This window comes from Ictidomys tridecemlineatus, chromosome 1 (genome assembly GCF_052094955.1).
Source record: "Ictidomys tridecemlineatus isolate mIctTri1 chromosome 1, mIctTri1.hap1, whole genome shotgun sequence".
NCBI lineage: Eukaryota > Metazoa > Chordata > Mammalia > Rodentia > Sciuridae > Ictidomys > Ictidomys tridecemlineatus.
Window position 1 is genome coordinate 242,159,702 of NC_135477.1, and position 25,279 is coordinate 242,184,980.

The 25,279-nt window shown below is 38.3% G+C and overlaps 1 protein-coding gene across 2 annotated transcripts in view; it reads right to left on the minus strand.

Moving 5' to 3' along the window:
* The window catches only part of Slc45a2 (solute carrier family 45 member 2), a 39,887-nt gene that overhangs the window by 10,790 nt on the left and 3,818 nt on the right, over window positions 1–25,279 (minus strand). For both annotated transcript variants that reach the window (XM_078017212.1, XM_078017213.1), the window contains one exon: window positions 10,049–10,377. In XM_078017212.1, coding sequence (XP_077873338.1) covers window positions 10,049–10,377 — 329 coding nt within the window. The remainder of the gene's footprint in view (window positions 1–10,048; window positions 10,378–25,279) is intronic.

The window sequence follows — 25,279 nt, forward strand, 5'->3', positions numbered from 1 at the left end:
ACAGTGCAGACGCCACAGCTTAGCTAGAGACCTCCCAAGATGTGCATTTGGAAGAAAAGGGCCATATGCATGGCTTTGAGCCTAAGATATGTTACTCTAATTTTATTCTTATTTTGTTATTTAAACCAAATGACAAAAACTTGCAAAGCCTTCAGTGTTGTATATGTGGCACATACAAGACAGTCCATTATATTTTTTTCTTATTTCTTATTTTTTAATTAACAAAAAGCACATATATTGATGATATAGTATATGATGCTTTGAAATATGAGTACATTGTGGAGTGGCTAATGTGGCTAATTAACATATGAATTACCTCACATTTATTATTTGTTTGTAGTGAGGACTCTTAAATTATACTCTGTCAGCAAGTTTGAATATACACTACATTAAGTATACACCACATATAGTCACCATGTTGTATAATAGACCCTTTGTACTAATATCTCCTGTTTAACTGAAATTTTGTGTCCTTTGATCAACATCTCTCCAGTGATAGTTATATTTGATGGGATTCTTTTTTTGCTAATGCAAAGAGTTCCTTGCTTCTTAGTAGACTTCTTTTTAAAAAAAATTTTTTAGTTGCAGATGGACATGATGTCTTTATTCATTTATTTTTATGTGGTGCTGAGGATGGAACCCAGTGCCTCACTTTGTGTGAGGTGAGCGCTCTACCACTGAGCTACAGCCTCAGCTCCTCCGCAGACTTCTCCTCACTTGATTGGTCTGATCCTCGCAATAGCTTCTGAATGGAAGTGTGCTGGGTGACTTTTTGAGAGGGAGCCACAATCTATCAAGGACATCAAAAAGGCAGATAATCTGCAGAGTTCATGCCTATAATCTCAGCCACTCTTGAGGCCAAGGCAGGAGGATCACAATTTAGACACCAGCCTGGACAACATAGCAAGAAAATTTAAAAAGGCCTAGGGATGAAACTCACTGGTAGAAGAGTTGCCTAGCATGCCCAAGGCCCTGGATTCAAACCCCAGAACCGCACACACACACACACACACACACACACACACGCACACACACACACACACACACCCCCCAGATAATCTATTAGAGTAATATTTACATATCATTAGTAAAACCTTGTTTTATTTTATTCCTTAAACCGTGACATTATTTTTTTCTTTATTTTCATTACTTTTTATGTCCACTACAGAAATTCTGGAGATGCTGCAGGGTTTTCAAAAAGTAAAATGAAAGCCAGGTTTTAGTCCATCACTCAGAAAAAGATAACGGTTAATAAACATTTTTGGTATAATTTCCTTTCCATTTTTTTTCTCCATTTGTGTATAACTTTTTCCCAGAACAGAGATTAACTTATGTAAATATGTGTGTTTTACCTGAAAAATTGTGTTTTACAGAAACCTTCAAACACACACACAGTTTTTCATGATCTCAATCATATGTCCCATCAGGTGGATGTTCCAAGATTTCCCCATTGGCCGGGCAGAATCTCACAGCAAGGAAGCTCTGGTATCACTAGTGATCTTAGAGGTCTGACTTGTTAGTGAAGGAAGCCAGGGAAAGTATTCTTCCCCAGGCAGCCTGCTGCAGAGGTTAGGCTAGAATCTCAGGAGACCCACGTGATCATATTTTCTCTATTTGCTGTGAGATCAAGATAAAATGAAGGCTTCCTCTCAGAGACCTCCTTGTTACTCCTTGAGCTACAGTATCAAACCAAGGGGAGATTATTCTCTTCCATTGTATTGTCAGATGGCGTGATGAAAACAGGCCGATGCACTGCAGGAACTGAACTATGTGGGAGCAATATTCATGTAGCCTCTGTTCAGCAGACCCTACTCCAGTAAGCATTTTGTCAATCTAAACACAAGCAATGTTAATGTTTACTTTTGCATAAATTTTGAAGAAATGCCAAGTGAATGAATAGAGCAAGTAATAAACAATATAAGAGAAAAAACTTAACCTTAAACATAATTCATAGATTCTTATAACTAGCAGCTAAGACATATTGCTTTTATTCTAGACATAATTAAACAAACTGAAATAAGGTTTTCTTTTCACTATAAGCAGCAAAAATACTTTCTTAAAATATCATTGCAAACAAAAAAAAACAGTTTAGGAATTTTATAAACCACTTAACTAAATGCAATGTAGTATCCTAGATTGGATCCTGGAAGAGACAAACAACATTAGTGGAAAAACTGATAAAAATCCAAATAAATCAGCTGCTTATTTCTAGTGTTGTACCAATGTTAATTTCTTAGTTTTGACAACTATGCATAATTAATTAAGATGTTAAGGATAGGGGAAAGCTGGTGAAATACACACAAGAACTCTGTACTATCTTTTCAACTTTTAAAAAATCTAAAGTTATTTAAAAATTAGGCATTTATTTAAAAAATTAAAACAACACATAGTCATGCTTTGCTAAACAAACTCTGTGGGGCAAGGACAGAGTCTATCTTGACATCTACAGTCTTCTCTTGCTCAGCATTGGGTCTAGCATGGTAAGGAATAATTACTGAATGAATAAAGAAATGAATGAATGAATAAACTGTTTACACAGCATTACTCTGACTGATAATTCTTATTTGTCAAAAATCCCAGCAACAACTCTATGACACATAATTGCTTTTGTTGTATTCATTCAACAAACCACTTAATGAACTGTTTGTTGCTTCCTGTAGTCCAGGCACTGAGGGGCTAAGAAGGAAATTCCCTCATCATCAATAGGGGAGACACAGACAAATTAGCAAACAGGCACACAAGGTGAAAAGATTCCAGGAGAAAATCGAATAACATAATACCAGAGTCAAAAGGAAAAGCCTGCATATGGTTTGGGAAGTAAAAGAGTCTTCACAAATGAGCAGGGGTCCCCAGGAAGTCAAGACACGGGAGGCCTAAATATAACAAAACTGCATTCCTTTGAAAACATTTGGTAGCAACCCTTTTTTAATTATTAAAAAGACACTTCCCAAATCCTTTCTGCCCCAGCACATAAAACTTGCTTGAATTTTAATTCTGAATCTGTGATACTTTAAAAAAGAAAGCAAATGTATGTAACAACTACTATTTGTAAACCACCAGGGTAGATGTTTGCATTTAATTCTAATAAGGGACATAGCAATTATCTTCAATTAATAGATTGAAAAATAATCTGAGCTCCATGGGTTAAAGTACCTGCACAGGGATCAGGCTGAGGAGATGGTAAGTTGTCAGACTAATAATTGACCCCAGAACCTGCTCTTCTTTTCTTATAAGCAATATAATTTCAACCGTGCAGATGGTTTCCCAGTGTCAGTGATATTCCCCATCCTACTTGCAGCTTCTTATGGCCATGTGACAAAGTTCTGGCCAATTATTTAAGTATGTAGGCAGAAGTTTGCAACTTTCCTGCTGATAGAAACATAACAGTGATAACTAGAAAAGCCATCTTGAAACTCAAAACTAAGACACTATGTTCAAATTGCAGTGCAACAAAATAGAAAGGGGTTCATATGCCTTGTAGAATTTTGTATCAGCCCAGAATCATCTGTTTGGTCTTTTATAGGAAAGAAAATAAATCTACATTGTTTTTGTTTTGTTTTTGTTTTTGTTTTGGTACTGAAGATTGAATCCAGTGGTGCTCTACCACTGAACTACATCCCCAGCCCTTTTTATTTTGAGACAATGTTTCACTAAGTTGTTGAGGCTGTACTTGAATTTGTGATCCTCCTTCCTTAGCCTTACAAGTAGCTAGGATTACAGGTGTGTGCACCACCATGCCGAGCTGAATTTATAATTTATACAATCCCTTGTTATTTGGGATCTCCTATACCTTAACTCAGCTAAGATCATGATTGAGACTTGATGCTCCCAAAGTCCTTGCCCCATTCACTGGCTGACATTTTTGGTCATTCCTAGAAACTTTTATCTCTACTATCTTCAATGTCTCCCCCCGCCTTTTTTTTTTTTTACTAAGTTTTCTCTCAAACCCCTTTGCAACTTGTCTTTCAAACTATAAATCTCCTAAACTGATATCTTAAAATTCCTCACAAGCTCCTTACTGCCAAATCCAAGGGATTAATCCAATCTTCATACCTTCTAGCCCTCTCCTGACCACTCTCCACCTGAGCTTTGCAGTTTCACACTTGGTTATCCTTTTCCTTTTCCTTCTTTATTTTAACTGATAAGTTAAAATATGTGTTTCAGGGAAATGTAAGTTAAAATCATGATAAGATATCACCTTACATCTGTTAGAATAGCTGTTGTCATGAAGATGAAAGATAACGAATGTTGGAGAGGATATGAAGAAAAGGGAACTTTTCTGCATGATGTTTTGATCCATGTGTACATTGTAGAATGGATAAATCAAGCTACTTAACATATGTATTATTTTATTTTTCTTTTTGTGGTGAAAATATTTGAAATCTGAGTCATTTCAAGAATTCAACATATTATCATTAGTTATACAAGGGATCTCTTGAACTAATTATTCCTATCAAATGGGAAATTTTTGTGTCCTTTTGCCAACACCTCCCCACTTCTTCCTTCTCTCAGTCTCTGGTAACCATCATGTTACTCTTAGTACCTGTATGTTCAATGTTTTTACATTCCACATATAAGTGAGAGATCATGCAATAACTCTTGTTTGGCGTCTGTCTTATTTCTTATAATGACTTCTAGGTTCACCCACGTTGTCACAAATAATAGGATTTCCTTTTTTTAGGCTCAGTAGTATCCCATTGTGTGTATAAACCACATTTCCTTTATCCAAATATCCATGATGTGCAGGGAAATGGATGGCATTAGAGAAGATAATGCAAAGTGAAGTCAGCCAATCCCCAAAAAACAAATGCTGAATGTTTTCTCTGATATAAGGGGGGTGACTCAAAGTAGGGTAGGGAGGGAGAGCATGGGAGGAAGATTACCTCTAGATAGGGAATAGGGGTGGGAGGGAAAGGGAGGGAGAAGGGGAATCGCATGGATGGTGGAAGGAATTGGTTATCATTACACAAAATACATGTATGAAGATGTGAATTTGGTGTCAAATTATATACAGAGATATGATAATTTGTGGTATAAAGGTTATTAAGAATTGTAATGCAAAAAAAGAAAGAGCTCATATATAATGGCATAATGTGGTGTGAACATATTTTATGTACAAAGTTATGAAAAATTGTGCTGTGAGTGGATAATTATGAATGTAATGCACTCCACTATTGACATGTATGTAAAAAATAAATTTTTAAAATAATATCCATGATGGACAGTCAGTTTTATTTCAAAGCCTGGAAATTGTGAATAGTATTGAAACAAAAATAGGAATACAGATATCTCTTTGACATATCCATTTCATATCCTTTGGACATAATCCCAGTAGTGAGATTGCTGGTAGTTTTATTGTTAACTTTTTGAGGAACTGCCATATGGTTTTCAGGGATGGCTGTAACAAATTACACTCCCTTCTACAATGTACAAGAGCTCCCTTTGTGGACATCCTTCCAGTGTTTGTTATCTTTCATCTTTTTTGATAATAGCCATTCTAACGGGTATGGGGAGAGGACTCACTGTGGTTTTACTTTGCATTTCCCTGATGATTAGTGATGTTGAGTACTTAAAAATATACCTATTGTTTATTCATTATGTTTTTTCGGATAAGTGTCTTTTCAGAAACCTGTCCATTTTTCAATCAAGGTATTCATTTTCTTGCTATTGAGTTGTGTTCTTTATATATTTTGGATACTAACAGAAGAAGTTAAATTGTCTCTGTTTGCAGATGATATAATCTTATATTTAGAAAACCCTAAAGACTCCACCAAAAAAAGAACTGATAAATGAATTTATTAAAGTTGAGAATACAAAATCAACATGCATAATCAGTAGCATTTCTATACATGAACAAAAATCTATCCAAAAATAAAATTAAGACAATAATCCCACTTTCAATAGCTACAAAAATTACTTAGGAATAAATTTAACCAAGATCTGTATACTGAAATCTATAAAACATGGTTGAAAGAAATTGAGGGCACAAATAAATGGAAAGATATTACATCTGAATACTTTTTATTTCTTTCTCTTATCTAATTATTCTGGCTGGGACTTCCAGTACTAAGTTGAACAGAATTGGCAACAGTGGCCATCCTTTCCTTGTTCCTGATCTTAAGAGGAAAAGCTAATTTCTACCATGGAATGATGATGATTGTGGGTTTTTTATATATAACCTAAACATGTTGAGATACATTCTTTCTGTACTTAATGTGTTGAGAGTTTTCAACCATAAAATCAGGTTGAATTTTGCATAATGCCTTTTCTGCATCTGTTGAGATGATCATATAGTTTTTGTCCTTTATCCTTTTCTTGTGGTGTTAATTTGAGTATATTGAACTATCTTTGCATGCCAGGGATAAATCTCACTTAATCATGGTGAATGATTCTTTTAATGTACTGCTGAATTTGATTTACTAGTATTTTGTTCATCATCGTTACTATGTTTAACAGGGATTTTGGCCTGTAATTTTCTTTTATTTTTACTCTCATTATTTGACTTTAGAATCAGGGTAGTGATGACCTTATAAATTAAGATTTCTCTCCTCTTCATTTTTTTGGAAGAGTTTAAGAATTGGCATTAATTCTTTAAAATGTTTGGTAGGATTCAAACATAAAGCAATCACATCCTGAACTTTTCTTAGATGGGAGTTTGTTATTGTTGTTTTTGTTAAACTGATTTAGTTTCCTTACTTGTTTTTGGTTTGTTCAGACTTTCTATCTCTTCATGACTTAGTCTTGGTAGGTATTATGTGTCTAAGAATTGATCCATTTCTTCTAGATTATCTATTTTTTTTTGGCATATAATTGCCCATAGTAGTCTCATGAGCTTTTTTTCTGCAACATCAGTTTTAATGACTCCTCTTTCATTTACAATTTTATTTGTTTGAGTCCTTTCTCATTTTTACTTGGTCTGACTAAAGATTTGTCAATTTTTTTTACCTTTCAAAAAACCAACTCTTGGTTTCATTGATATTTTCTGTTGTTTTTTTCTAGTCTCTATATCAGTTATTTCTGCTCTGATTTTTATTATTTTCTTCCTTTTACCAACTTTTGGCTTAGTTTGTTCCTCATCTTCTAATTTCTTAAAATGTAATTCAAGATTATTTGGATTATTATTTAGATTATTAAATGTTTCTTCCTTTTTCAATGTAAGCATTTATTGCTATAAACTTCAGTCTTAGAACTCTTTTTGCTGCATCTCATAATTTTTTTAAAAATTGTGTTTCCATTTTCATTTGTCTCAAGATACCTTTTAAATTTCTTTTTTTACTTTTTCTTGGACCCATAGGTTGTTTAGGAGCATGCTCTTTAATTCCCATATATTTGAGAGTTTCTGAAATACCTTCTATTATTCCTTTTAAGTTTTATACTATTGCAGTCAAAAATGGCTCTTGTTACTATTTCAGTCTTCTTAAATGTGTTGCCTTGTTTGTGACCTAAATGATCTATCCTAGAGAATGTTCCGTGTGCACTTGAGAAGAATGTGTATTCTGTTGCTATTGGAGGAAATGTTCTGTTAGTCTGTTGGGTCTGAAGTGTACTTGTTCTGAAGTGTACTTCAAAGCCTCATTGATTTTCTGTCTGTATGATCTGTCCATTATTGAAAGTTGGATTATTAAAGTGCCCTACTATTATTGTATTATAGTCTATTTCTACATATATTAATAGATAACTATGTTATACACACACACATTCTGACCTGGAGTATGTATATATTTGCAATTGTTCTATCTGCTGGGTGAAATGATCCCTTTATCATTACATACTGGCCTTTTGTCTCATTGTACAGTTTGTGACTAAAAGTCTATTTTATCTAAAATAAATATATTTTCCCCTGCTATTTACCAACTATGGTTTCCCCAAATATGCTTCTAGCCTTCCCTCCCCTTCATTTTATAGCTTTGCTGATTGTCTTCTCTGGTCCAGGAGTATTCTTACCCCCAGTTTCTACTTATTCAAATCTTCGCCATCATTCAAGGCATAATTCAAAGATGATTTCATCCATGAAGACTTGCTCTGTTTGCTCATGCACAATCTCTCCCTTTTGTAAAAGCCAATAGCAGTTCTATGGTGCCACTCATGACCACCATGGAAATGTGCCATTTGGATGCCCTTCTGTAGGAGGCACAGCCCTGGCCAGTTTCTCTGTATCCTCACCCAGGCCAACCAGGGTATCCTTCCCCTGGCTGTTTCTAGCCAGTGATTAAACAAGATGTGAGATACTAGTTTTAGCCTGCTCTAAAAAGACTTGGGACTCCTCTAAGGTCCAACTTTGGCTGGAGGATTCCCTACTGGTTTGACTGAAACTTTGTTAGAACTGCATTATGTCTAAGAGTCTTCCTGTCCTCCTCCTTTTTCCTTCTCCTCTCACATCATGATATAAAGACTTTCCCTGTCTTTATCTGCTTCTTCCCTTTTGCCCTTCATGCTGTTTTCCCCCAATGAATCTCTTGCATGGTTAACCTTCTCCCAGTGCCTACTTTCTAGAAGATTTCAACTGACTCGTGGCTTTTAAAGTGTTAACCATATTGTATCTTATTGCAGTGGTAAATGGCTCATGCCCACTGTTGGGTTGTAAATACTAGAATAGGTACTGCACATTAGTCAATTTTATGGCTCCCAAATATCCAGTATGGTGCTTTGTACATACTTAGTACTCAGAGAAGTTCATGGAATGAATAATTATTATATGTTTTTATACTTAGGTAAAGTTTATAAAGCACCTTTCCATCTTTATGTTAGCTGAACATTCCAATAGTCCTGGAAAATAGATGGACCAAGCCAATAAAATAAGCCAACCTCAGGGAGATGAAACTCACTGGGCTTGTTTAGAGTCTAGACTGTGTCCCCTGTTTGTGCTTAGAGAACTCAGCATTCTTCCAGACATATAATAACAACACCTAAATGTGCTATCTTACTGTGTGGTGGGAACCACTATAATCAACTGTACGTGAATTATATTATGTAACCTTACCCAATATCCCTGCAGATAGATGGAAATACTTTTTCACTTTATGAAAATATGAATGCTCAGGGTCATAAATTTCAGAGGTGGTGAAGGCAGAATTTGAACACCCATGCTCTCGATCATAGGCTATCTGACAGCTGTGCCTGTTAGTGATTTGTTGAATCAATAACAAAAGTCAGCCAAATAGAGGAGTTAAGACTTGAACCCAGGCCTTCTATAACCTCTTTGCCAATGAATACATCCTTTTGTGCTATAAGCTGAGCAGTTGATATTTAAACTCAGTTTGAATAAAGAAGCAATTGTTGCATGAATATTGTCCAATAGAACTTTTCATGGTGATGGAAAGATTCTGTGCTTTCACTGTCTTGAACAGTAGCTACTAGTCATATGAGGCTTTGCTTTTAGAAATGTGTCTAATGCAACGAATGAACTGAAGTTTTAACTGTATTTCATTTTAATAAATTTTAATTTAACAAGCTTTGTGGGGTTAATAGCTCCTCTATTGATCTGCCCACTTCTAGTCTCTTCTCTAACCAATTCATCTAAACTTTGTCCCATTTCTCTGGTATTTCATGAGTGGTTTTTTTTTTTCTTTTTAAATTTAAGCTAATGAATTCACTGCTCATTTCACTGGAAATCAATGATATCCAATCAAGCCATGACACAAAATATACATGCCCCATCCAGTCATCAACCCAAAGATACTGCCATATGAGGGAACAAATGTTTAGTTTATTATAATCCTAATCTAAGATGACATTTCTTCGGGCCTGTGGATGCTTCCAGGCTTCTCAAATGATCTAACCTTCCACAGCCGGCATCATCTTCCCTGATGATGCTCTGAAAAGGATAAGAGACAAGAGGACAAGAGGAAAATGCACATTTTTTTTCCTTTGAGGTGCAAAGTTTTAATTCCAAAGGATAATAGCTACTGAGGGTTTGAAGATTCAATTAAAATTCACAAAAGTCTTCACATCAAACAAGCAAACAAAGCAAAAAAAAAAATCCAATAAAGAGTGACTAAGAGCAAAACCAGTTTTCTTAAGTAAAGAAAGAAAGAATCTGCATCTTTACCTGCTCATTAGGATTTTTGTTCTTTTTGCCCTGTATTGCCAGCTCTGGGTTGACATAATCTTTTTTAACTTTCTCGATAGAACCATAGTCGTATATTCCATCTGATGACAATGGAGGGTCCTGAGGGGCTGGTTCTGGGGGAATAATGTCTGTTGTGACATCTTTAAGAGGGGCTTCAGGGATGCTACACAGATGAATAATGGAACACAAAATGAGCACCAACGCAGAGAAGAAGAACATGACCTGGAATTCTGAGCCCAGGACTCTTCCCAGTTCCAGATGACCCCAGTCTATGGCACCCAAAAGGTAGCCCAGGGCACCTCCAAAACCTGGAAAGCAAAAGAGATCTGTATGAGAACACTGAGCAAACTACAGACCCTCCCCTTCCGTGAAAAAGCTCCTCGTAGCCAGCAGACACAGCCTGGATGTGATTGGAAGGTTCACCCAGTGAGAGGTGACACCTGCAGCCTGGCGGTGGAGACACAAGCCCAGCTCTAGCATTTAGTTGCTGTGACCTCGGGCTTCCTCACCTATAACATGGGGGTAATAATAAAAGAGAAACTTCTAGTTGGGTCATGAAAACAGAAAGTTCAGAATAGTACAGGCAGAGACCTAATAAATTATCTCCATTGGAGGTATTGTGGCCTTTCCAAATGACACTCTCTATACTGCTTTTTAACCTGAAGGAATCCCAAGGAAAAATAATTTCTGGCAGCAAAAAAAAATTATTTTATTGTTATTAAATTATTATTTATGGAAATTAAACTATTTTATTGCTATTTGTCTATTACTAAACTACTTAAGATGATACAAGCAAACTTGCATAGATCAACATTCTTTTTTTTAAAGAGAGAGGAAGAGAGAGAGAGAGAGAGAATTTGTAATATTTATTTTTTTTTAGTTTTCGGCGAACACAAAATCTTTCTTTATATGTAGTGCTGAGGATCGAACCTGGGCCGCACGCATGCCAGGCGAGCACGTTACCGCTTGAGCCACATCCCCAGCCCCTAGATCAACATTCTTGAAAGCGATCTTCTTTACTCTGGCAGAAGTTTGGGGTACCTATTTGCAGTTGACAGCTACAGAAATAATAACAACAGTGTTATAGTTTGAGATCTAGAAAGTCCAACAAAGGCTCATGTGCTGAAGGCGTGTCTCCAGCTGGTGGTGCTCTTAGGAGGTGTTAGAAACTTGAGGAGGTGGGACCTAGTTGGAGGGTGTAGGTCACTGGAGATGTGCCCTTGAGAGGTATATGGTATCTTCCCACTGTCCCCTACCCCCTGCCCTGTCTTATTTCCAGCCATCTAGTTAGGGCTCCTCTGGCAGCTTGACATTATAGAGAAGCAGAAAGGGGATTAGCCATAGGTCAAGCACATGGAGTAAACTTGGTCTATAACAAACCACACTCTTAAGAAATAATCCAGTTACAGGAGATCTGACCACTACTACAGGATAACATTAATTCATTCATGAGCATGGAATCCCTATAACCTAATTATGTTCCCCTAGGCCCCACCTCTTAATGGTTTTATTGCACACTGGTGACCAAGCTTCCAGCACAGGAACATTTGGGGATGCAGCAAATCCAAACCGTACTAGTGATGCCTCTTCCTGTGAGTCCAGTAAGGATTAATGTGATAGTAGGTGGAAAGCACCAGCACATGCAGGGCTGTGCTGTGTTTCCTCATATGGCAGAACCAGGGCCCACTGGCTCTGCTCACTTCCTACACGAACTCTAGTTCTGAAGCAACCCAGAAGCAGAAGAAAACTGCAACTGCGGCACTGAAGGCTTAAGACAACCTGCTTGGAATTGGCTGGAAGAATGTGGTCATTCTAAGGCCCAGTGATGGTCCTGAGGGCTGAGACCTGGGCTTACCCTTGACCCTATTGTGACAATAAATGAAAAAAAAATGTGCCTTAAACTTGGAAAGAGTAAAATTAAAACTGCTTGATTTTTAAAATGTCATTGTAGAGCACTGATTCTTTTTTATTTCCTCATTTTTAATTGGTACATTATAGTTGTACATATTGATGGGGATTCTTAAACTTTAAGTTGCCCACAAATCACAGGGTCATCTTGTTAAAATCCAGGTTCTGATTTTGAAGGTTAAGGTGGGGCCTGGGACCCTGCATTACTCCGAAATCATTCCAAAAGTATTGCAAAGGAGTCACAGTTTTATTAATGTGTAGAGATTAGGCAGGTTCTTATCTTCTTATTTAATGTGGTTGTTTTTCTTTTTCTGGTTTTGTTTTGCTAAACCCAAACACATACGCATGCTCACGCGAGAGCGCACACTTTCTGCAAGAACTTGGGGAAACTGTTTTTATATTTCTCCATTAGTTCCCTCATTAATTAGTTATGAAAAATCTTTAACACATGCAACTCTCTTCTCATAGGGAGGAGCAAGCAAAACTGTTTATCCCAAAGCTACTGTGCAATGTAGCTTCAAGTTACAACAGCACGACAGGGCATTCCTGATGTCCTAGTGAGCCCTTGGGGAAATTGATCCAATAGTATATTTAAACACTGAAAGGAAACATTTAGGTTTTATCTATTTACATCTTCAGACCAATAGAAGGATGTGGGAGGCTTTCCTTTTTGTTTCCTCTGCTTGAGCAAAGGATTTTATCTTTAATTAAACTACCCCAAGCAAAGCCGAGTCATCTTAGCGGCAGCAAAGGCTAATCATTTTATCATTTTAGCATCTCCCACATCCTGGCCCAGACTGCATTTATCCCTACTGCCCTAATCAGTCTCTTTGGGGCCCCTGGAATCAATCTCCAGACTCTTGGAGAAGCCATAAGCTGTAGTATCCAGAGGACTACCTCAGCCACATTAGATAACAAGCCTCTACATTAAGGGTCCACCTGCTCCTTCCTCATGGAGCCTGGCTGTGTTGTCAACTCAGACTAGAGATGACCTCAAGAGGATAAATGACTTTAGCAAACAGATGTCATACTTATCATATAACTTGAACAATAGCTCTTCCTAGAAATCCAAATGGATAGAAATATGTATTATATTTTTCTTTATTCCACAACTATGATAGGTAAAATAGAAAAGTGGGGACTTTCAGGATGAAGGAATCTAAAGGACCAAGGAGAATAAAGAGACTATCTATCCAAGTCCATCTCTGTCCCATGCACCTACAATTACCTTCATGCCTTCATGCCTCGGGGGTGTGGCTTAGCAAGGTCAGCACCAATTGTGACACAGTTCAAACCAAGAGAGAGATCAGTGTGCTGTTGGTTACTTTACCTCCAAAGGAAGAGAGACAAAGGATCCCCCTGGTTCTCATAGGGTTCCTGAGAGGGTGATTGTGATTATTTTCTACATTTGAAAAAACAGCAATGGAAGTATCACCTTGAGTATGGTTACCTTCTCCTACTATATACATATAAATCCTGGAAAAGTAACTAACTACCAGCTTCTCTCTCTCTCTCTCTCTCTCTCTCTCTCTCTCTCTCTCTCTCTCTCTCTCTCCTTACCCCCATTTGTTTATTTTTAGACAATGAGATAACATTACTCCCAACAGGAACCCCGCTAGTCACTTGGAATACAGCAGTGAGTGGGGCAGATATGACCCCTGCCCTGTTGGCGGCTGAGAGTGCATGGAAAATCAGTCCAAATGCTATATATACATCCTCTGGTCAAAGACTGAATATCCAATCTGACCTTTCATTTTCTTAGTTTTAAAATACAATCTTTCTCTTCAAAGATGGCAAAATAATATATTTAAAGTGTTTCCCACTGTTTGTTTCCTCCTTTCCCTTCTAATCCTGGCATTTCCTCTGCCTTTGTGCCCTTCCTTTATATTCAAGCTGCATCATCACGATGCCTTATTGCTTTGGGGAAAGGATGTGATAATGGAAAGCAGAGGAACAAGAATGTATTTCCTGAGTTCTGAATTTCAAAAGCTCTGAGTCTCCAAAAGGCATTGAGAGTAGACTCAGGGAAAAATGTGCTGTAAGACCAGATGGGGCCAAGCACCATGATGGGCAAATCCCTCAGGTAGCCTGGCCCTGCTCCTCAGTGGGTCTGGCTATAGTTGGAGGAAGAAGTGGGCAAGGAGTCCAAGGGCACAAGGGACTGGTGCTGCACCTCCTGATCAGACCCCAGGGAGCCAATAAAACCTCCAGGCTGTGCTCTGAGTCTGGACAAAGGACTTAACTGTATGCCAGACTCTGTTCTAAGTGCCTGCCACTTGTCATCCAGTCAATCCTTTGAGAGAGGTATGACAAGCTATTCTCAGCAGTTACAGCCTATGAAGTTGTCACCAAAAATGTGTTGAGGAACACTGAATCTCCGGTCTTAGAGAGAATGCAGGATGAATTCCTATGAGCCTTCAGTCACAAAGTTTTAGGCAATGGAAGAACATAGAACCTTGTTTTATGTGTTTCTGTTCAAGGACCCCTTCCTTACTGGGCACTATTTATTCATGAACACTGAACACATGACCTATTGTGCTGTAACTCATGCCTGAACAAAGCTCCCCTAACACCTGCTATTTTCTCCATAAGGCACATCACAGCCTTCTTGTGCTTAGGAACACACACAGCTCCTCAGTACTGAACTCAGGGCCATTTTAAACAATGAAACCATCAATATAACACACAAAAATGTAAAGATCATGGCACTAAATATTCCATGAAAGAATACTTGTTTCATCAGTGCAAGAACCGACAGGACAAGGCAGAGCACCACCTTGTTGGAACTCAGCCAGGAATGTGCATGTTAGGTGATTCAAGTGTTTCCCCACCCTGCACATGTCCCCCAAAGATGAGCTGCAAGTACTGATTTTGGCATTACAAATACATTTTAGGAATGGGTGAACTTGTAAATGTGGAATCCACCAATAATGAAGACCAACTGTAGTTTTATGTCTTAAATTAGAGTCAAGGAAACCCAAGCACAGTAAGTTTGGGACTCACAGCGTTCACCTCTCACTGGCATGTCATGGGGAAGAGCAGATAACATGGGAAAGCTGAGAATTCCTAGTCCTGGAGGAGCTTTGCAGATGGAAATGAAAGATGACTCAGTCGTGACAGTTCAAGCTGGCCGCTGAGATATGGGGGCACACTGGCATCCCGGTAAATGCCAGTGTGAACAGATGACACTAAACAAAGGTCTCTCCCCCCCCAAACCTCTGCATTTTAAGCCCCTAAAGTTTAGATACAGCCCTTGGGGAGGTGGAGAGAGAACATTCCAGACTAAGACCAAATTTCAGCGTCCTGTGTCAGAAGGCTCAACAGAGAAGCAAACAAATCAAGTTTGGGATTTGGGATTCACACCCATTGTAGACATAAGAATGTATCCAGCCGGGTGGCATGCGCCTGTAAACCCAGTGGCTCGGAAGCTGAGCAGGAGGATCGTGAGTTCAAAGCCAGCCTCAGCAAAAGTGAGGCACTAAGCAACTCAGTGAGACCTTGTCTCTAAATAAAAGTACAAAATAGGGACGAGGATGTGGTTGAGTGCCCCTGAGGGCAATCCCCAGTACTTCCCCCCACCCCCCGCCCCCGCATGCAAAAAAAAGAATTTATTCATCTGGTCTTTTATTGAGCATTAGTTATGCTACAGGCTAAAAATCTGGCAGTAAACCAGATAAATGCAGAGAGCATTGAAAGTGGTCGGTTTGCCAATAACATATGCCCCCCAAATTGCGATTGGTGCTCCTGCTGAAAGTTTCTAATTTGTACTAATGTGCCTAATGTAATAATGGTTCACACAAAAGCACTTGCCTTAATTATCCCATTATTTTTCCAAAAACAAGTTTTCCAATTTGAGCTTATTAAGATAATATGGTTTTTGAAGACAAGGTTTTTGAAGATTACCATTCTGACATAATGTATAATCTGGCTCTAGTTTCTTCACTTGCTTAAGGGTTTGAAATGAGTACAAGGTCAAGCCATTAACTGACCTCATTCTGGAGTCACGTATGGCTACCCGAAGTTGCATTTAATCCTCAGGACAGATATTTTTAGTTCTGAGTTGAAACAGTTCATTGCAACCAAGAGGTGAATGAAGTACTTTACAAAATGCTCTCACTCCTCCTAGTGGTGACAATGGAGCATGGAACCCAAATCACCAGCTGAATAAGAAAGTTCCTTGGAGTCCCTGCCAATTCCCTCCTATCTCTTGCTCCAGCAGCTGCTGTGGTGACAACACGAAGCCAAGTTTGACCAGTTTTGCACAGGTGTATATGGACACAGTGCCTTGCCTGTGGGAACCCACACATAGGTGGGGTTCAGAATGCACAAGCCCTGGGACCACCCTTGGTCAACAGGGGAGATGGATAAACCTTCCCTCCCTGGACCCCCAGGTGGAGATTCCTGAGATGAGCTTCATTAGGCTCCTCAGGGGTTCTGCTGAGATGGAGGGCATTCACCTAGAGTAGAAGTCGACTCTGTAATGCCTGATCGGTCAGTTCCACGCCACTGTTTTCTTCCTCTTGCTCTCTGGAATTGCTTCCCAAATACACCACATGCAAACTTTATCTGGGGCTCAACTTTTAGAAGAATCCAGACTAAAACAAGCTGTATCTTTTATTTGACTGGATGGTTGGTAGATTGTTTTTTGCTCCTCGTCTACCACCATGCAGCTGTGTGATCTTGGGTTAGCCACTTTACCTCCCTGTAACTCAGCTCAATGGTTGGTAACATGAGGATGTCAAAATAGAATATTCATCCCACTAATGCTTACTGAGCACCTTCCATATTCTGGACACTATTCAAAGCACTGGTAATACAGCAGTAAATAGAAAATGCAATATTCTTGCCAGTGGGGAGCTTATATGTTTATTGAAGAAGAAGAAAATAAACAAATAATGTGATGTCAAGTAATGATGAGTGAATTTGTAAAGAGGGGCAATTTGACCAGAGATTCTAACAAAGCAAGGAGGCTAGCCAATCTGATTGGTATCTGGGGAAAGGTTTTCAAGCAGAGAAAAGAGTAAGGAAAAATTCCTCCCAGGGATATTATGTTAAGAGAAACAAGCCAGGAACAGAAAGATAAATGCCGTCTGTCCTTACTCATTTGGGAAACTAAAAAATTGACCACATAGAAGTAGAGAGTAGAATAGTGGTTGCTAAAAGTTAGACAGGAATTGGTAGGAAAGACAGAAGGAGGTGGGAGAGTGGGTACAAAATTCGGTTAGATAGGAGTTAGTTCTGATTTTCTGTAGCACAGTAGGGTAATCTGCACATTTTATTATGTATTTCATAATAACCAGAGAAGGGAGTTTGAAGGTTTGCAGTACATAGAAATGATAGTAGTTGAAAAGGTGGACGTGCCAATTACCCTGATTGAATCATTATACATTACATACATGCATTGAATTCATTATCATATTGTACCCCATAAACAAATGCAAGTATTAAATGTCAATTAAAAGAAACAAAAATAAAGTGAAGCAAAAGGGATGTTCTTCCAGATTCCTTTTTATCTAACCTGCCTTTGCCCATTCTTTGGGAATTCCACTGCCCACATTCAAATGGAAAAGAGATGATAGTTTGGAGACGTTAACTATGTTGCCCTAAGTCTCCCTCCTAACCCAGGAGCTGAAATCCTGTGTTCTTGGTTTCTACCCTGGCTGCACCCTTTCCAAGCTGCCTGATTGGGTAGATGTGAAAGTTTTCCAAAGGCAGAAAGTTCAAAGGGAACTCATTTGATGAAACAAAACCACTCATCCAACAATTACTCATGAATAAGAAAAAGTTAAAATAGCTTTGAACATGAAAGGCACCTCCTTTCCACAGCGTAGAAGGTTTGGTCAAAGGGGCTCATGTCTCAACTTCATCTTTAAGACTCTTGGTCCTTAATTATTTGCTAGTAGTGCATTTTTTACATGCTAGTATTTTTGTGCATACTTTGAAGTATTTTTAAAAAACAGAAAAGTTAAAAGAGACTGAGCCTAACAACTTTCCCATTCTTCTTCCAAAGACATACAGAGGGCAAGTTTCTTATGGAGTCCTTCCCTATAAATACAATTTTTCAGGCCTTGGGATAGAGAAAATCAAGTGACTATAAACATCCGGTATTAAAACCTTTGAGATGGTTCTTTGTCCTTTGCCTGTGGTCATTTTCTAGATTATTAACAATGAACATTGTGTAGAGGTCCACTAAGGACATTGGGCTCACTTTAGCAGAAATAGGCTCAGTTAGAAGCATTTGGTACAAAGGATGAGCAAGGGCTTGTTGGTTCACTTGGGTTCTCATGTGCAGCAGAGAAGGATCTGGGTGCTGAGAAGACACGGGTGGGTCCACCCAACCCACCATGGCTACTGCAAAGCCAGGGATGGAGAGATGTTAGATGTTAGAATTAAATATTAGAAACTAGAAGCTGCATAAAATAAAACATCTTCCTGGGATCCAGTAGAGAATTTTCTTTAAACACACACATATGCACACTCACAATGTATCAAAAATAAGCTGGGAAATTCATTCTGACAAGGAACCTTTTGCTCTTATTTGAAAAACATTTCAGAATGTTGGGCCAGGGAGACTGTTCTGAAACAAATAAAAAGAATTTCAATTTACTGGGTTATTTGGATTCCTTGGCTGAATGCTATCTTGTCATTGATGAAAATCAAAATAGGCCCCTGTATTAAATATTATTTTGTCAGACAGAAAATGCTTGCTTCAAGTGGAATGCTGTAGTTATCTTTTACCAAGTTCACATAAATTCAGGTTTGGTTTGCATGCAAAGGTAGAGCAAGGGGATAATACATTGTTTATTTTCTTCACTCCATGTTTGAATTGCTTTTGTTCAAAGCAAGGACACTACAGTGGGGTCATGTATCACCAGAATTCAACAATTCACATTTTGTAAAGGAGGTGGGGAGGGAACAAGAAAAACAAGAATTACATTTTAAAATAGCATGGGCAATCCTGTCTACTAGCTTTTCCATTAATGGAGCTCATGCCCAGGAATAACATTAAAATGGACATGATTCTGCAGATATTTTTATGCAGGTTTATATATGTAAAATAAGGCATATTATATTTTATAAGTGATCTGATAGAGATTAATGAATAATGTAGACTGCCATTATCACTTAGGGACTTTAGAATCTAAGCCTTAAATGAAGTGAGATTCTACTATATTGTCCTACAGGAGGAAGATGTTTGAAGTTATTTTTCTGGTAGGGGAACCAAATGGCTTGAAGCTATCTGTACACCCTCTGTGGCTGCCCTTATGACCAAAAGCATGCATAGGAGACCCTTGGCTGAGGTCCAGAGTTCAGTGCTGGTCTTGAGACAAAGCAAAGCAAATAAGTAAGCACATTCACCTGATAGATGCAATTTGCCATGCAGTCTATTTAACTTGATGAAAAATGCACAGAATTCAAGCAGGGTCTCCTTTTACACAGTTAACATTTTCTAAGTGTTTGTTATCAGCAACACAAAAGAACTAGAAGCCAAGGGAATTTGAAAGAATTTTCAAAACTTGTAGAAGGGAGAGATAAATACACAATTATAACATGGTAAGAGTGTAATTTAACACATGATCAGGTAAAACTAGGAACAAGTGTATGACTTTAAATTTTACTTTGATAAGTTTTAAATAAATAAACTTTATTTACAAATGTTGGGGACTTTGAAAGTTCTGGCTGTCGTTTGCTTAAAGTAGTCTTGCTCTTTAATCATTCTTATTAGCTTAATATTCAAATGGGTTTGTATTTTATGTGATAGCTACCAGCTTCTGCCTATTTAGTAATAATCACCGCTTCCTTCTTCCTAACAGAATCCCAATTTGGTTCAGGGAAGCATATCTCCACACCCTTACAGGAAAAAAAAATTTACTTTCCATGTTCCAAGGCACAGGATATTTATATAACCTAATTTTGCCCAATGAAAATCAAGTAGAAGTCTGGGGAGGTTAGAAAACTATTGTTTTCCTCATTTGAAGAGACAGCATAGGCTCTTTCCCCCTCCCTCTTTCCTGATCCTCTTCCACCTTCCTCCTCTCTTGAAACAAATAGGATGAATGAAACCATGGCAACCATCATGATCCGGAAGGCAACTTATTGATGAAGCAACCAAAGAAATATTAAATTGCTGGCTCTGACATCTAGTCACTGACCAAAAGCCAGTAGATATCTACATTCAGACTTCTTGTTACATGAGAAACATAAATACACGTGTTTAAGCCACGTTAGTGGACTCTTACTACTTACAACCAGGCCCCTTGGTAACCAACCCATTCCTTGAGCATATGCCACATAATGATGGAGAAGGAGTTAAAAATGTGGATGAGGTCTTAGGGAAGCCAGTCTAGTTTTTCTTTGTGGCCCTACCAGCCCTCTGAGTGGATCATTCATATGCACATAATGTTGATTGTCTTTCCTTCATATATGCCTTACCCTCCTACTCAGTCATACATACATTTTTCTCTGCATAGTCGGTCTCTTCTCTCAAAAAATTTATGGTGTAATGAGGGTGATTACAAACATGCACAAAATGCTAAAATATAAAGTAGAAAATGACAAAAGAAAGAGATTATATGAAAATAGCCCTTTGGCTCTCTATTCACCTCAGTGATTGTTTCTTTTGCTAAGATGAAGCTTTTTAGTTGAATCCATCCCATTTATTAATTCTTGATTTTAATTCTTGCACTATAGGAGTCTTATTAAGGAAGTAGGCACCTAATCTGGTATGATGAAGATTTGGGCCTACTTTTTCTTCTTTCAGATGCAGGGTCTCTGGTTTAATTCCTAGGTCCTTAATCCACTTTGAGTTGAGTTTTGTGCATAGTGAGAGATAGGGGTTTCATTTCATTTTGTTGCATATGGATTTCCAGTTTTCCCAGCACCATTTGTTGAAGAGGCTATCTTTTCTCCAATGTATGTTTTTGGTGTCTTTGTCTAATATAAGATAACTATAACTTATGCGTTAGTCTCTGTGTCCTCTAATCTGTACCATTGGTCTATCAGTCTATTTTGGTGCCAATATAATGCTGTTTTTGTTACTATTGCTCTGTAGTATAGTTTAAGGTCTGGTATAGTGATGCCACCTGCTTCACTCTTCTTGCTAAGGATTGTTTTAGCTATTCTGGATCTCTTATTTTTCCAGATGAATTTCATGATTGCTTTTTCTATTTCTATGAGGAAAGTCATTGGGATTCTGTTTGGAATTGCATTAAATCTGTGTAGTGCTTTTGGAAGTAGGATCATTTTGATAATATTAATTCTGCCTATTCAAGAACAAAGGAGATCTTTCCATTTTCTAAGGTCTTCTTTAATTTCTTTCTTTAGTGTTCTGTAGTTTTCATTGTAGAGGTCTTTCACCTTTTTGTTAGGTTGATTCCAAATTATTATTATTTTTTTGAGGATATTGTAAATGGAGTAGTTTTCCTCGTTTCCCTTTCAGAGAATTTGTCACTAATGTACAGAAATGCCTTTGATTTATGAGTGTTGATTTTGTATCCTGCTACTTTGCTGGATTCATTTACTAGTTCTAGAAGTCTTCTGGTGAATTTTTTTGGGTCTTCTAAGTATAGAATCATATAGTTGGCAAAGAGTGCTAATTTGGTCCTTCTTTTCCTATATGTGTCCCTTTAATTTCTTTCATCTGTCTAATTGATCTGGCCAATGTTTCAAGAACTATGTTAAATAGAAGTAGTAAAAGAGGGCATCCCTGTCTTGTTCCAGTTTTTAGAGAGAATGCCTTCAATTTCTCTCCATTTACAATGACATTGTCCTGGGTCTTAGCATAGGTAGTTTTTACAATGTTGAGATATATTCCTGTTTTTTACTACTTGTACATCAGGTAGAGCACTAATCTCTAGGGTATATAAAGAACTCAAAAAGCCAAACACCAAAATAAAATAAAATAAAAATAAAACAACCCAGTCAATAAATGGGCCAAGGCAATATGAAAAGCAGTATGGAGATTCCTTGGAAATCTGGGAATGGAACCACCAGCTATCCCGCTCCTTGGCTATACCCAAAAGACTTAAAAACAGCATACTACAGGGGCATAGCCACATCAATGTTTATAGCAGCACAATTCACAATAGCTAAACTGTGGAGCCACCACAGAAAGTTAAAAAATTAACTGGGCTTCTCCAGAAATCTTCACCATGGCTGATTTTAGGACTGTCAGCAAAAGAGTCTCTGCAAAAGAGTTCAATGTAGATAAACTTCCTATATTCCTGTTACCCTGTTTTACTTGGCCACTGTCCGTGAAGATACCAGTACTCCAGATGCTGGACTCCCCCTTACTAGTTTTTCACAAACATATCCAGTATAGTATTTTGAAGAAGAGTGCAAACAAGGCCTTTGGCTTGAGCTGGGCTTCACAGAGAAGTCTATATTTTTAAGATAAGTTACAATTGGGCTTCATGGTAACAGCTGGCAGGGAGAGGAAAGAAGGGGAAAAGACTCTCCCCTTCTTAGGTGTTGTCCTTGAAGGGTTAACTTGCCCAAAACAGTAAATGAAAAAGCTGCTTTTATGTGAATTTTTGCAGACTGTGAACTTCTGAGTCCCTCCCCTTACATGCTGGGTATAAAACTCTAAAACTACATGAACTTGAGGTTCGGGGGATTGATTGATTATAGTGAAAGCTGTGCCCTCTGAACCTGGCTGCAGCAAATTAAACTGTGGAGCTAACCTAGATGCCCTTCAGTGGATGAATGGATTGAAAAAAATGTGGCATATATACACAATGGAATTTTACTCAGCAATAAAAGAGAACAAAATCATGGCATTTGTAGGTAAATGGATGGTGTTGGAGAAGATAATGCTTAGTGAAGTTAGCCAATCCCAAAAAACAAATGCCGAATGTTTTCTCTGATATAAGGAGGCTGACTCATAGTGGGATAGGGAGGGACAGCATGGGAGGAATAGACAACTCTAGATAGGTAGAGGGGTGGGAGGGGAAGGGAGGGGGCGGGGGATTAGTAGGATGGTGGAATGTGATGGACATCATTATCCAAAGTACATGTATGAAGACAAGAATTGGTGTCAACATACTTTATATGCAACCAGAGAGTGAAAAATTGTGCTGTATACGTGTAATAAGAATTGTAATGCATTCGGCTGTCATTTATTTTTTTAAAAAAAAAATCAATAAAAAATGGGTCATAGAACTGAACAGATACTTTTCAGAAGGTGATATACAATCAACCAACAAATATATGGTAGTAAAGAGTGAGGGATGCCGTGAACAAAGTAGACCTGACCTAGAAACGTGTAGATAAATTATTCAAAGAACAGAGAATGTGTGCAAGCCAGGAACAGAGGCATTGCTACAAACCAACCCTGCCAGCCTCCCTCTTGATCTTGGCATTTCATCCTCCAGACTGTGGTAAATAAATTTCTACCACAATGAAAAGTAAAGCTTGCGGGAGCTTTGAGCCCTCTCTAGAATGTTTTTCTTTATCTAGGAGGCCAATAGGGGACCACTGCAGGTGCAAAAAAATAGTGTCCTGGCCATAGTTAGATTTTAGATATATGAAACCGCATGCTGTCTGTTAGTTCCGTCAGAGTGGGAAGCAGTGAAAGACTGGTAAGTCAGTTTAAGGACAAGTACTAAATTTAGACAAAAATGTACTGAGAGCCTGAACTAAGATCATATCAAAATTACATGTATTTGCTTATAACACACCATACACTATTATCAACAGAAAATATCAAAATGAATATATTGTCTGGAGCTCATGAAAATACTGTCATGTGTAGACCTTGGAAGTTCCAAAAACAAAGAGGTCTCTATTCTAATATTGAGTGAGTAGGGAAAAAGAGCAAAGGCACTCTGGGGCCTTGGCTCAGGCCTGACAGCCATTAGAAGCTTCCACCTTAACTCGTAGTTTGCCAGATACCCAAAGTGCCTCATTTATTCACCCCCAGATAGTACAAGGTGCATCATTAGAGACAGGTGCTTTCATGTCACTCATCCTTATCACAGGGCTAGGGTTCTGGAGTTAAAGTGCCCTCCCAGGTTGACATACACCTAAGGCCAACTAACTTTCCTAAACCCCAGCCCACCCTTGCAAGTGGCCAGGAAACCTAGTTACTTTCTTTGATCCAGCGAGCCAGCCTGATACTCATTTGTTGAAGCCATGCCTCCCTTCTCCAGAAGAGCCCTAATAAAAGCTCTGCCTCTTATGCATACTCCCATGACTCAATTCCATTTCCCTCATCAGTGTGTCAAAGTTTCCAGTGTCCAATATTGATATCAGGGGCAGCAAGGCAGAGGTCATTTAGACAGGGCTTACCATAGTATAAGCTAGGAAATGGTGGCCATATTGCCCAACATTTTTTACAGTAAGAAACCCTCAGTGCTCCAGGTTCTAAAGCCAAAAAAGTCTCCCATGACTTTTTTTGCAATTGTTCAGCAAATAATGATAAAATAGAAAGGAACGGTGGGATTCAAATTAGGAGAATGAAATTTGAAACCCTGATCTGGAATCTTCTAGCTATCAACCACAGAAATACTATTTAATCGGTTAAATCTCTCTTCTCTATCCCCAATCAGTAATATGTGGGTAAATATTTAACCACTGACTCTCCAGGAAAAAGGAAAAAAGCCATAGTTCATAGATTTTCCAATTCTGTATTTCCAATACTCTCATCAATTTCAGGCTGTCAATGTGTGTCAACCAGCTCACTCATTCCCTAAAAATTTACCAATTGATTCTCACGAGCCGGCATGAGCCAGTGCTAGCACACCAAAGCTCACATCTGAAGAATGAGAACCATGCCAACTCTACAAGTCAGGACAGAGATAAGTTAAAATGCCTAAAATTCAGGGTCATTAGCCTATGTAAAAGCTTTGATAACTATTTATTCAATAGTTAATCAGCACCTTTTATGTAGCACATTTTCACAGGAATTGAAGATTTGGCAAGAAGAGAAAAAAGGAAGGGTCTGCTCACTTGAACATGATGTTCTATACTGGGAGAGATAAACAAAAACAATAAAAAAATAGACAATGGTTGGATGGAAGGTAGAGTGATAAGTAGAGAGGTTATAGGTAAATGGATGAATTAATAAATGGAGAGCCTCCGTCAGTCTGGTAGAGATACAGCCAATGGAGAAAAGTCAAACAAGGATAAGGGGAGAGGGAGGAGTGGCTATACTATATTGATATGGTGGCCAAGAAAAACCTCACTGGTGAGCCACTTGATGGGGAGCATGAGTGGAATGAAGGCATGAGCCATGGGGTTATCTGGGGAAAGTTTCCCAGGCAGGAGGAGATTGCATGCCAAGCCCTGAGATAGGCAGGGGCA